The following is a 14,493-nucleotide window of genomic DNA, read 5'->3' on the forward strand; positions in this document are numbered from 1 at the left end:
GATTTTGTTTCACGTTAATTGCTTATTTTTCACTATAATTTTTTTTGAAAATTTTGAGTGATCGCGATTTGCGTTTCTTTAACATTGCGCTTACCATGAATCGCCGGTGATCATGGCAGTAAGATCACTGCCATATAATTATAATTACACGAGCCTTTAGCCAGCGATTCGCGAAAAAGGTAAACAGCCCCTAGTTGCCCCAGGGTAAATGGGCCCTTAGGCACCTCTTCTGCAGTTGCTGACAGCGATATGAGATATGCGAGCAGATGCTGATGCCTAACTCTAAGGACGCCCCACCGATGCTTAAAGGAACACTATCACGTAAAAAGTAGGAAGTTAAAATTTGACAGGTTTTGGCCAGTCCATCTCCTCATGGGGGATTCTCAGGGTTTTCTTTGTTTTCAACAGCATTTCTTGAAAAGCAGTATAACTGCCAAAATAGTAAGATACCAGCCAGCCTCCCTACTCACTTGCCCACCATTTTGTCGGTTAGACTTTGCAACTGCTGTTCAGGAAATGCTATTGAAAACAAAGAAAACCCTGAGAATCCCCCATGAGGAAATGGACTGGCCCAAAACTGGTTCTGTCACATTTTAACTGCCTACTTTGGTCCTTTAAAGAGAGCCCGAGGTGGGCTCATATAATAAAAAAACCTAGACTACCTGATCAGATAGCCGCCACCCCTGCCGCTCCGTTGCCCTGCACTGCCTCCCTTCCACTTTCGTGACCTCTGGGGTCACGGCACTGGAAAGTGAGAGATCTCTCTCACACAGCAGCATGCAGGGAGGCGGGGGAGCAGCAGGAGTCATGGCCAGGGAGAGGGCCTCTCCTCTATTTACCCTCCAAGACAGTGACAAATATTGTGGCAGGGGGAGGGGGCAGAGAGAAGCGGTGGAGGGACACAGAGGCATGTCATGAGGCAGAAAACATGCCTCTGTGTTCCATCTGCCCCGCCCCCCCGCCTCGGGTTCGCTGATAATTTGACCGCCAGGTGTCCCCTTTTGGGCGCCTCTGGTGGCCAAATGACACTACTCATGGCTCTTAACATAGGTGCATATGGTGGTGCCCAAATCACCCACGAAGTGGTGGATTCACCTCCTTAAAACAGACACGAAAGACTGTCTGAATAGTAGCAATCACATTTATTAAACAGTACCCCAAAAAAGTGCAACGCGTTTCGCAGGCCCAGCCCGCTTCATCAGGCAATAAACGAGGGGACAAAACAGAATTTCAGCAATAGCAGGTGTAGCGCCATACAGCTACATGCATACAGGTAGATCCCGGTCAACAAATGAGATGTTTTATTTCATTTTTTTTTTTTATTGATTTTCTCAAAAATTACAAGGTCTTTTTAAAAAAATGTTTTTATTTGTTCCCTTAAACAATTTTCACATTTTCAGTTAGTTTGTATCGGTGGGTCATTTGCCAGTCGGGGACTACCTATAGTAAATTATGCAAAGATGTCGGCTCTCCTACAGTAAAGAATAATAATTTATTTCATGCAATGTGATTATCCAGTTTTTCAGAATGTTCAAGTGTCCCTTTGTCAAGGTAAATACAATAATGTGTGGAATATGATCCGGTCCAAAATGAGCACTTGCCAACAGGTGACCCCACCTTGCTATGATTCTATAGTTTTGCTCCTGAAAGTATGCTGCAATGGTGGATGTCTGACAAAATCTTGTCAGAACTGGAAGGAATCGCTGTTAGAAGAAAATGGCGAGCTTCTAAGAGGAAGTGACGGTGAGGTAAGTATGTAATATTCATTTGTAGTACATCATGTGTTTGTTCTAAATAATTTTACTTGGTTCAGGTTCACTTTAACGACCCCCAATGCCCGAACATGCCATCATGATCTTCACACCCATAAAAAGTGTAGCGACAAAAATACCTGATCTGAAGGATGGTCTCCTGTATCACAGGAAAGGAAAGTTATTGGTTGGAGCCCCTCCACAACTCTGACCCCCTAATGATCTCAGGGGCAGCTCCTCTCTAGTTACGCCCCTATGTATGGGCCAGTGCACACCAAAAAGCATTAGCATAATCTCAAACGCCCAGCGCTTTTTGAAGTGATTTTTCTAGGCGATTCTCGGCATGTGCCTAGCGATTTTCTAACCATGCCTAGCGATTTTTGGAGCGTTTTGGTGTAGGGTTTGTTATTTTTTTGTTACAGTAGAACTGTAACTGAACAGCTTCTGTAACAAAAACACTTGTAAAATCGCTCTGATCTGGCACTTTTCAGAGCAATTTTTCACTTTCTTATCCTTAACAGTGAGGCTGAATCTTTTCAGAAATCAGCAAAAATGCTGTAGAACACGCGTTTGTGTGCTCCATCCCATTCAAATACATTAGCCAAACGCTTTTCAAAGTGCAAGCGTTTTAAAAAGCGCTCTTAGTGTGCACCAGCCCTATGAGACAAGCAGAGATGGGATTTCGAGGAGAAAGCCACTCGAATTTGAACTTGTAATGAAGGTTGATTAAGGCAGGTGTGAGCATGGGAGACAAGGGGTTACTTACCCAGAAGTCCGTCGGGCTCCTATGCATATTACTCCGCTCGCACGCGACCTATGGGATGCACTTCCTCCTTCAAGCTGGAAGGAGGAAGCGTGGTAGTGGGTCGTGGAAAGCGGCCCCTAGGTCGTGTGCGAGTGATACGCATAGGAGCCCGACGGACTTCTGGGTAAGTAACCCCTCGTCTCCCATGCTCACACCTGCCTTAATCAACCTTCATTACAATTTCGAATTCAAGTGGCTTTCTACTCCAAAGCCCATCTCTGGAAACAAGCATGCAGCATGTCAGATCTGACATTGCCAGAAACATCTGATCTGTTGCATGCTTGTTCAGGGTCTTTGGCTAAGGGCTCCTTCACATTAGACAACACATGCAGTTGCCGTTTCCTGCACGCGTTGAATAGGCCGCGGCGTGTCATAGTCTATGGACTTTCATTTTACCTTGGTTAGCACAAAGTCTCGACTTTCCGTTGAAACGCTGAAAAAGGGCTTTAGTGTGAAAGAGCCCTAAAGGTATTAGAGGCAGAGGATCAGCAGGGCTGCAGGGCAACTGGTATTGCTAAAAAGCAAATAAATATGGCAGCCTCCATATACCTCTCACTTTAATCTTGCAACTTTGATTTCTACTATCATGACCTAATGCAGCTCTACAAAGGTGCAGTTTCCCAGCAGTTATTGTGACAGTCATCAGCCCCCCTTCCTGCCAGTGCCCAGCAGAGATGGTCACAGTGGGTACACAGGGGCTGGCAGAGTTTGGCAGCACTGTCCCCTCACTCCTGTGACAGCTGAGTGCTGTGCTTGCCCCGCCCCCGTCCAATTACCCACGCCCCCCATTCCTCTTCCCCAGCCAGAGCTGCGGCTGCTCGGAGTCACAGCGAGTGGAGGCAGAGCGGGGATCGCGCAGGGAAGGCAGCAGCAGCCGGGCGAGGACCATGCTACCATATCAGGCAATGTAACCAGGCGGGGGACACGCTGCCGCTGTACTCTCTATTCCTTCCATTCACTCTGCGGCTCGCCGAGACTTTCTATTTCCAATGGTCCAAAACAACATGTCCAAGACTCCCTCAACCTCGCAGGAGATCCACATGGATGTTCTGGAGAACCCCACCATCCAGGTACCACTCACCGCCGGGCTGCCGCCGCCCTCCCGAGACTTGCTCGGGGTTCTTGTCCAATAGCATGATTATAAGTGTGTGTGTGTGTATATATATATATATATATATATATATATATATATATATATATATATATATATATATATATATATATATATATATATATATATATATATATATTATACACCCCCAACTTCTGACTCATGCCACTTACTGGTAGAGATTACTGATCTCCAGGGATATCATTTCTCTGATTTTCTTTTTAAAGGAAAAGTGAGGTGAGTAATGAAATCTAGCTTTGCTTACCTGGGGCTTCTTCCGGCCCCTAGAAGTCCTTTGGGTCCCTCGCTGCAGCTCTGGTCCTCCTCGGTGTCCCGCTGGGTGCCTCTCAGGATCGCCGATCCTTGACTGGTTGGCGTCTTCGGCACATGCGAGCACACGATCGTGCCCAAGTCATTGGGAGCATACTGCGCCTGCTCAGTACCACTGTGCAGGTGCAGGACACTCCGGGTGACATGGGCACATTCTCACATGGGGCGGGCGCACAACAGTGTGCAGAAGACGCTGACCCATAGGTGTTGGCGATCCTTAGAGGCAGCCATCGGGACACCGAGGAGGACCAGAGCCGTGGTGAGGGATCAAAATGACTTCTAGGAGCTGGGAGAAGCCCCAGGTAAGCTAGATTTAATTTCTCGCCTCGCTTATCCTTAAAGGCAAGATTATCGTATGCTACTGTTTGTTCCACCTGTTGGTCAGAAGGGTTATTATCTGCTATGAGCATTTTTTTTTCTATTCCTATCATCTACCGAAAAACAGTTATACTGCATTTAATGGATCTACGTATTGGGCGGTTAGTCTTGTAAAGGTGCCTACTAATGATGCAGTCTTGATTGTACAATCTTACCAAATCTATGTATGGGAAAGTCCCCATTATTCGGAATTTGGGCAACCGGAAGTCTCAACTAACCAGCATGCCTGAGAGGATAACAGGGACTATGATTTTGGGGTTTTGGAAAGCAAAAACATACTCACCAAGTGTCTAGCGCCGGTTTCTAACCTTCCTGTAGCTCCCAGCAGCTTTCTGACGTCCGTGTATAGCTCCTGGTGTGTCACGTGACCGGCCGCAGGTCAGGTGACATGCAGGGAGCCATGCACGGAGGAGCTCGGAAAGCCGCTACGAGGTACAGGAAGTTTAGAAGATGGCGCTGAACACTCGGTGAGTACTTTTTTTGAGGGGGGGGGGGGGGGAGTTGGCGCATTTTTGCAACCAGCTAGTACATGTATCTGGCACCAGGCGTTCCCCGCCGGTGCCGGATACTGAGGACCTTGCTGTAGTAGAGGGGTAAACTGGGTGACTGTACTTTTAATGGCTGCTGTATTGCCAATCCACAGAATGCACGTTGCATCGCATTACAGCGCATGGGCCAACAGCCTCGATCTAATTTAACCTGGCGGGAAAATGCCTGCGTCGCGTGCTACGATATTTGCCGCCGTCTTGCAATGCAATACACTGAACCGCATACTGGAGCGTGAACGGTAACATGAAAGTCTTTGGACTTGATTTTCTCAAAAACTATAAGATCTATTTGACTTCAGTGTTCTCCCCAGGCTCTTTTAGCTGGGTGCTCCACCCGGCTAGTTTTGGTGAGCACCCGCTTGTCATCGGCCCACCTCCTCCTATGTTGTAAGCAGAGTTGTGCACAGAGGCACCGGCCCTGCATTCTCTCATCATGCCCCACCCGGCAACTTTTTAATGCCACCCGGTTACTATTTCATGCCACCCAGCTGGAAAAAATTCTGGGGAGAACACTGGACTTATTCCCATTTTTGTGCCGTTCGTAACGGGGGTTGTTAGTAAGTCGGCGTTCGTAAGTTGGGGACTACCTGTACTAAATAATAATAGTAATGATTTGAATTGCTTCCGGCTGGTTGGTTTTGATCTACTTGATGCAGCATAAAGCTACGCAGCTGCTGATTCATTCATTACCAGGTTGACAAAAAAATCTGACCACTATTTCCAATCGTGCGTGGAAGCGATAAACTGTGTAATGGCTGGTACATACCATGCAGTTTTTACTTCGGACCCGATTTGAGCGAGTGATCAGATCGATATTCAGAGCTGGCATTGATCAGATATGCAAGTTTGCTGGCATACACACGAATGTGATTTAAAAAAAAAAATTTTGATCAGATTTCTGATCCTTTTTCCGATTGTAAATCAATCGGAAATGAATCAAGAGGACATACACTAGGAACGATGTCTATTATTCTCATCGATCATTTCCAGCATGTCCGGTCTGTTTCAGATTGAGAAAGAAATACATTTTGAGCTTGGGATTGGTTGATTGGCAATCCGTAGGCTGTATATTTATTTGCCTTTTTCTCCATCAGAAATGGAATCTGAAATAAAAATTGCATGGTGTGCATTAAAGAGAACCTGTGGGGGATACTTACCTCGCTCCCCTTCGTTCAGACTAGGCAGAAATAGCCGAACCCGATCGTATCTGCTCTACTGCACAGACGCAAAGGACTCGCTCCTGTGCAATAAAGCGGATCCAATTGGGTTCAACTATTTCCGCCTTAACGCGAACAGAGAGCCGCTGGATCGCGGTAGGTAAATATTTACCTTGCCACGGTTCGGGGGGCTGCAGTGCTGGATTGTCAGCACAGCGGAAAACAGGGGAAGCATTATTAGGATCCAGAGGCTTCCACCTTCCGAGGTAAGTATACCCCAGAGGGTTTTGTTTAAAAAATTACAGTTTCTCTTTAAAGTGTACCTGAGATGGGGCAGGAGAGAAAAATGTATACATACCTGGGGCTTCCTCCAGCCCCCTCGGGGCAGATCTCTCTCTCGCTGTCCTCCACCACTTCCTGGATTTTCTGCAATCGGCCCTGGTAAGTTGTCCAGTCAGGGGAGGCGCAGTCTGCCCGCCTGCACTCCCCTGTCGCGCTCCCCTAGCTGGGAGCGTTCTGCGAATGTGCAGTAGTGCTGCAAAGGCGCAAAATGCTCCCTGCAACGGGAGCTAATAGGGGCGCGCACGAGGCCATGCCGTGCATGTTCAATTTGCCCCAGAGCGGTGGACTTACCGGAGCCGATTGCGTACGAACATGGAGTCAGAAGAGGACGGTGTGGTAGCAATCAGGTCGGAGGGGCCTGGAGGAAGCCCCAGGTACGTATACATTTTCTCTCCTGCCATGTGAACCAGTTGAACAGACACATTTGAGGAAAACTATTTTATCTCCAGAGAAGATTGACCTTTGTTTAGTTACCGCAAGACTTCCAGCTGCCTCCCAAATTGGCTTTATCCTGTGTGTGAATGGCTGGGGGTGACATGAAGGCAGATTATTTGGAAGCAAGTAAAGATGGAAATCTCCTGTCCACCTTGAAAAGCATTGTGGGATGCCTGGGCTCTTTATACTACTATATAAACATTCTTGTTTTGCCCACATTCACTTGAGTCCAAGGGCGTAGGTAGAAATGACTGGGCCCCATAGCAACATTTTTTGTATGCCCCCCCCCCCCCCCCCAACGACCTTCCAATCCAACGCACCTCTCAGTCCTCCCACCCAAACATTCCTCCAGAACCCTCCACCCCAACATTCCCACACCCCTCCAAGTCACCAGAAAATAATTGCAATGTGGGGAGCATTCACCAGAAAATAATTGCAATGTGGGGAGCATTCACCAGAAAATAATTGCAATGTGGGGAGCATTCACCAGAAAATAATCGCTATGTGCGCAGCATTCACCAGAAAATAATCGCTATGTGCGTAGCATTCACCAGAAAATAATCGCTATGTGGAGAGCAGTCACCAGAAAATAATCGCTATGTGCGCAGCAGTCACTAGAAAATAATCGCTATGTGCGCAGCAATAACCAGAAAATAATCGCTATGTGCGCAGCATTCACCAGAAAATAATCGCTATGTGCGCAGCATTCACCAGAAAATAATCACTATGTGGGGAGCAGTCACCAGAAAATAATCGCTATGTGCGCAGCAGTCACCAGAAAAGAATCGCTATGTGGGGAGCAGTCACCAGAAAATAATCGCTATGTGCGCAGCATTCACCAGAAAATAATCGCTATGTGCGCAGCATACACCAGAAAATAATCGCTATGTGGGGAGCAGTCACCAGAAAATAATCGCTATGTGCGCAGCATTCACCAGAAAATAATCGCTATGTGCGCAGCATTCACCAGAAAATAATCGCTATGTGGGGAGCAGTCACCAGAAAATATTCGCTATGTGAGCAGCATTCACCAGAAAATAATCACTATGTGGGGAGCAGTCACCAGAAAATAATCGCTATGTGCGCAGCATTCACCAGAAAATAATCGCTATGTGCGCAGCATTCACCAGAAAATAATCGCTATGTGCGTAGCATTCACCAGAAAATAATCGCCATGTAAGGAGCATTCACCAGAAAAGAATCGCTATGTGCGCAGCATTCACCAAAAATAATCGCTATGTGGGGAGCATTCACTAGAAAATAATCGCTATGTGGGGAGCATTCACCAGAAAATAATCGCTATGTGGGGAGCATTCACCAGAAAATAATCGCTATGTGGGGAGCATTCACCAGAAAAGAATCGCTATGTGGGGAGCAGTCACCACAAAATAAACGCTATGTGGGGAGCATTCACCAGAAAATAAACGCTATGTGGGGAGCATTCACCAGAAAATAATCGCTATGTGGGGAGCAGTCACCAGAAAATTGCTATGTGGGGAGCAGTCACCACAAAATAATCGCTATGTGGGGAGCAGTCACCACAAAATAATCGCTATGTGGGGAGCATTCACCACAAAATAAACGCTATGTGGGGAGCATTCACCAGAAAATAATCGCTATGTGGGGAGCATTCACCAGAAAATAATCGCTATGTGGGGAGCAGTCACCAGAAAATTGCTATGTGGGGAGCAGTCACCACAAAATAATCGCTATGTGGGGAGCAGTCACCACAAAATAATCGCTATGTGGGGAGCATTCACCACAAAATAATCGCTATGTGGGGAGCAGTCACCAGAAAATAATCGCTATGTGGGTAGCAGTCACCTGAAAATAATCGCTATGTGGGGAGCAGTCACCAGAAAATAATCGCTATGTGGGGAGCATTCACCAGAAAATAATCGCTATGTGGGGAGCATTCACCAGAAAATAATCGCTATGTGGGGAGCATTCACCAGAAAATAATCGCTATGTGGGGAGCAGTTAGGGATGCTCAAATTCGGCTTCGGGAGATATCCGGATTTTTGCTATCCGGATATCTCCCAGTAATGCTGTGCGGGCTGGGCAGGGGGTCAAGCTTACCTCTCTGACGTCTTCTTCGGTCGTCCCTCAGCGCCTCCCACGATGCGCTCCAAGCGGCGGTCACCTGATTACAAACACTTCCTCCTTTCCGGGTTGAAGGAGGAAGTGTTTGTAATCACGTGACGCGCATGGAGCGCATCGTGGGAGGCGCCGAGGGACGACCGAAGAAGACGTCAGAGAGGTAAGCTTGACCCCCCCCCCCCCCCCCCGCCCAGCCCGCACAGCATTACTGGGAGATATCCGGATAGCAAAAATCCGGATATCTCCCGAAGCCGAATTTGAGCATCCCTAGGAGCAGTCACCAGAAAATAATCGCTATGTGGGGAGCAGTCACCAGAAAATAATCGCTATGTGGGGAGCATTCACCCGCGCTGACAGGCTCCATTCCCCCCCCCCCCCTTACAGCAGCCAGCACCAAGCACATGTAGCATCATGGCCGCCGGCCAGGGCCATGTAATAGCGGTGGTTGGCAGCAGCCAGCAAGTCCCCTGGCCCCCATCCCCCCCCCCCCACACTCACCTCCATCCACAGCAGCCAGCAGCACCAGGCACAGCAATAATATATACTTACAATTAGGGCTGTGGAGTCGGAGTCGTGGAGTCGGAGTCGAGGCAATTTTGGGTGCCTGGAGTCGGAGTCGGGAAAAAATGCACCGACTCCTAATGAATTTATAACTGTAATTAAAATAGAAAATATGATAAAATGTTCTATTTTTCAGATAATAGTCATTAAAAATAATGTATATATACAGTAATAGCTGTGCTTAGTCCACAAAAATGAAATGAACCAATCAAAATTAGTTACTTGTGCTGCTTCAATAAAGCAGTTCCTGTATTTTTAAGGCCAGATATACATATCTGATTGTGACTGTATATATGATGTGTACACAGGAATCTCATATATATATATATATATATATATATATATATATATATATATATACACACTAAATAACATCTATGCTGTAAGAATAAAGCCTGATGTGTAGCCGTATCACTAATAGAGATGGTCAATGAGATGGAAATAATTCTGCATTGCTGCTGATTTATGCAAATGTATGCACTCTCTTTGCTCATGAAATCAAATAATTTGATACGTTGTTAAAATTTGGTTTGGTGACTGCAAATTAAAGGGTACCTGAGACGGATGAAAAGTAAAGTTTTATACATACCTGGGGCTTCCTCCAGCCCCCTTCAGGCCAATCAGTCCCTTGCTGTTCTCCACCACCTGGATCTTCTGCTATGAGTCCTGGTAATTCAGCCAGTCAGCGCAGTCCAGCCACGTGCCGTTTCCACAGCCAGGAACATTCTGCACCTGCGCAATAGGTGTAGTATGCTCCTGGCGGCGGAGTGTGTGCATGCGCACTACGCCCGACTGGCTCAAATACCTGGACTCATAGCAGAAGATCCAGGTGGCGGAGGAGGACAACGAGGGACTGATTATCCTGAAGGCGGCTGGCGGAAGCCCCAGTTATGTATAAAACTTTAATTTCATCTGTCTCAGGTTTACTTTGTCACACAGTAGTACTATACTCTACATATGCACTCCCCACAGAGCTGCAGGGAATCCACTGAGAATGCTGTGCACATTGAACACAGAGGTGTTGTCTGTCACCCATAAACCTTGTTCAGATTGTACATGAATAATGTGTAATAGAGGAAGAATCGCCTCATTCCCCTGCAGAGTACCTGCACATCATTCTTACATGTACCCACACTTACATTGCCTAGGGCCTGATAGATGTTCTTTGTTCCAGTTTGTACCTTTTACAAGTACTCTTACCAAGGTCTAGTTTTAGTCTAAAGGGAATAAATATAGTAGTCTACATATCCTTCTCACTTCAGTTGTCTTGTAAAATTCCTAAGCAGTGGCAGTTAAGAGACGAATTTCACGTTACATACTTTTAATCAACAAAATTGTAATATGCAAATTAGAGGAGTCGGAGTCGGTGTCGGTGGAATCCTAAACTGAGGAGTCGGAGTCGGTTTATTTTTGGACCAACTCCAAAGCCCTGCTTACAATGCTGCAGGCTGCTTGCGTGGGGTCGGGTGACGGATCGGGACGCTCCGCTTTCCTCGTCGGTGATGCACGGGTCGGGTGGCCTCCGGCTCCAGGGCAGCCCTTCTGCGGGCTCCAGTCCAGACAGTCGCAGCCAGGCTCGCAGGCTGCAGCACACTGTCAGAGCTGAGGATAGGCAGAAGGTCCACTCCCTCCGTCGCGTCACTCCTCCCAGTCCTCCTTCTTCCTCCCTGGCTGGCCGGAAGCCGGAACTATAGAGTAACTGTTGGGCCCCGGCCGCCAGGGAGTATCAATGCGCCATGTAGTCCCCCTCCTCACACCAGCCACCTTATCAGACGAGGGGGGCTGGAGGGGCCCGCTCTTCTACAATTATCGGGGGGGGGGGGGGGGGTTCGGGGCCCGGAACCGGCATGGTAATGTATAATTTGAAGAAAAAAAGTCCTCTGAGGTACGGGCCCCCTGTGGCATAGGGCTGCTGCGGGCCCCATAGCAAACGCTATGGTTGCTATACTGATTGCTACGCCCCTGCTTGAGTCCCAGTGCTCTGCTATTAAAGGATCACTCCAGTTAAAAAAGTAAGCTGTTAAAATCTGAGAGAACCAACAAGTTTTGGACTACTAGTCTATTTGCTCATGGGGGATTCTCATGTTTTTCTTTGTTTTCAAAAGCAAGTTCCTGAATGACAGTTTATCTGCCAAAATCGTAAGATACCAGCCAGCCTCCCCACTCACTTGCACTATTTTGTCAGTTAAACTTAGCAACTGCAGTTGAAGGGAATGTGAAGTGAAAATAAACTTAGTACAGAAAAGAAATAGGACATTAGTGGCACAGATACGAGTCTCATATTGTTTCCAGTACAGGAAAAGTTAACCTTCAGTTTTTATATATGCAAAAGAGCTCTTGGGTCAGCTACAGTGCTGTTTTCTGAAGCACTTATCTCAACCCGTCTCTCACTGTTTCTTCTTTCTTTCTATAATTGACCAGGAGACATAGCTCCTTAAAGGGAACCAGAGACGACCTATATTGAAAAAAAGGAAAAGCTTTTATACATACCTGGGGCTTCCTCCAGCCCCATAAGCCTGGATCGCTCCCACGCCGCCATCTTCCGATTCCTCTATCGCCGGTACCGGATCCCGTCACTTCCGGCGGACGCGGCCAATTTTCCACATGAACAGGGGCTCCCTCCATATCCTTACGCATGCGCCTGCGTAGTATGGAGGCGCATGCGTAAGTATATGGAGGGAGCCCCTGTGATGCGGAAAATTGGCCGCGTCCGTCGGCAGTGACGCACTACGCTTACATCGACTGGCCCGACTGGCCGAAAGTACAGGACCCGGTACCGGTGGATAGAGGAAGCGGAGGACGGCGGCGTGGGATCGATCCAGGCTTATGGTATGTATAACATTTTTTTTCTTCAACAGCACTGGTTCTCTTTAAAGTTTTACTGCCAGGAAGTTCACGGGCCCATTAGTTCTGCTCTGTTTCTTCATTTAAAATACAGAGTGTAATTTGCAAACTTCAAATATTAGAGAGTGATGCAATGATATATACAGTGGAGGAAATAATTATTTGACCCCTCACTGATTTTGTAAGTTTGTCCAATAACAAAGAAATGAAAAGTCTCAGAACAGTATCATTTCAATGGTAGGCTTATTTTAACAGTGGCAGATAGCACATTAAAAGGAAAATCGAAACAATAACCTTAAATAAAAGATAGCAACTGATTTGCATTTCATTGAGGGAAATAAGTTTTTGAACCCCTACCAACCATTGAGAGTTCTGGCTCCCACAGAGTGGTTAGACACTTCTACTCAATTAGTCACCCTCATTAAGGACACCTGTCTTAACTAGTCACCTGTATAAAAGACACCTGTCCACAGTATCAATCAATCAAGCAGACTCCAAACTCTCCAACATGGGAAAGACCAAAGAGCTGTCCATGGATGTCAGAGACAAAATTGTAGACCTGCACAAGGCTGGAATGGGCTACAAAACCATTAGCAAGAAGCTGGGAGAGAAGGTGACAACTGTTGGTGCGATTGTTCGAAAATGGAAGGAGCACAAAATGACCATCAATCGACCTCGCTCTGGGGCTCCACGCAAGATCTCACCTCTTTGCTCATGAAATCAATAATCGCTATGTGCGCAGCATTCACCAGAAAATAATCGCGTCATTGGTCCTGAGAAAGGTGAAAAAGCATCCTAGAACTACACGGGAGGAGTTAGTGAATGACCTCAAATTAGCAGGGACCACAGTCACCAAGAAAACCATTGGCAACACATTACACCGCAATGGATTAAAATCCTGCAGGGCTCTCAAGGTCCCCCTGCTCAAGAAGGCATATGTGCAGGCCCGTCTGAAGTTTGCCAATGAACACCTGAATGATTCTGTGAGTGACTGGGAGAAGGTGCTGTGGTCTGATGAGACCAAAATAGAGCTCTTTGGCATTAACTCAACTCGCTGTGTTTGGAGGAAGAAAAATGCTGCCTATGACCCCCAAAACACCGTCCCCACCTTCAAGCATGGGGGTGGAAACATTTTGCTTTTGGGGTGTTTTTCTGCTAAGGGCACAGGACAACTTAATCGCATTAACGGGAAAATGGACGGAGCCATGTATCGTGAAATCCTGAACGACAACCTCCTTCCCTCTGCCAGGAAACTGAAAATGGGTCATGGATGGGTGTTCCAGCACGACAATAACCCAAAACATACAGCAAAGGCAACAAAGGAGTGGCTCAAGAAGAAGCACATCAAGGTCATGGAGTGACCTAGTCAGTCTCCGGACCTTAATCCAATAGAAAACCTATGGAGGGAGCTCAAGCTCCGAGTTGCACAGAGACAGCCTCGAAACCTTAGGGATTTAGAGATGATCTGAAAAAAGGGATGGACCAACATTCCTCCCAAAATGTGTGCAAACTTGGTCATCAATTACAAGAAACGTTTGACCTCTGTGCTTGCAAACAAGGGTTTTTCCACTAAGTATTAAGTCTTTTATTGTTAGAGGGTTCAAAAACTTATTTCACTCAATGAAAGGCAAATCGGTTGCTATCTTTTATTTAAGGTTATTTTTTCGATTTTCCTTTTGATGTGCTATCTGCCACTGTTAAAATAAACCTACCATTGAAATGATACTGTTCTGAGACTTTTCATTTATTTGTCATTGGACAAACTTACAAAATCAGTGAGGGGTCAAATAATTATTTCCTCCACTGTACATAATATGATGTAGAAAACATTACATTGAACCTAGGTAGTGTAAACTATTACCTGTTAACATGTACAGCCCTTTTGTCTCCCATTTAAAGGAATCATAGTACTCTGGAAGCAAGTAATGCTACCCAGAGTACTACTTACCCGAGGCTTCCTACAGCCCCTGGCAGCCGATATGTCCCTCACCGAAGCTCCGCTCTCAGCTCCCGGTCCCCAACGGTGCAGAGGCTGACTTCGCCAGGTCGTCATCTACTGCGTGAGCGCCGATGTCAATCACCTCCACGTGGACCGCAGTGTACTGCATAGGCACAGTACGTTCCGGACCAC

At 46.8% G+C, this 14,493-nt stretch overlaps 1 protein-coding gene across 2 annotated transcripts in view; it reads left to right on the top strand.

The window, feature by feature from the left end:
- Positions 1-3,403: 3,403 nt before the first annotated feature.
- The window catches only part of CACNB2 (calcium voltage-gated channel auxiliary subunit beta 2), a 352,606-nt gene continuing 341,516 nt past the window's right edge, over positions 3,404-14,493 (top strand). For both annotated transcript variants that reach the window (XM_068235575.1, XM_068235577.1), the window contains exon 1: positions 3,404-3,626. In XM_068235575.1, the coding sequence (XP_068091676.1) occupies positions 3,546-3,626 (81 nt within the window). In that variant the 5' untranslated portion in view covers positions 3,404-3,545. The remainder of the gene's footprint in view (positions 3,627-14,493) is intronic.

The sequence above is a fragment of the Hyperolius riggenbachi genome, chromosome 5 (assembly GCF_040937935.1).
Source record: "Hyperolius riggenbachi isolate aHypRig1 chromosome 5, aHypRig1.pri, whole genome shotgun sequence".
In the NCBI taxonomy this organism is placed as follows: Eukaryota; Metazoa; Chordata; class Amphibia; order Anura; family Hyperoliidae; genus Hyperolius; species Hyperolius riggenbachi.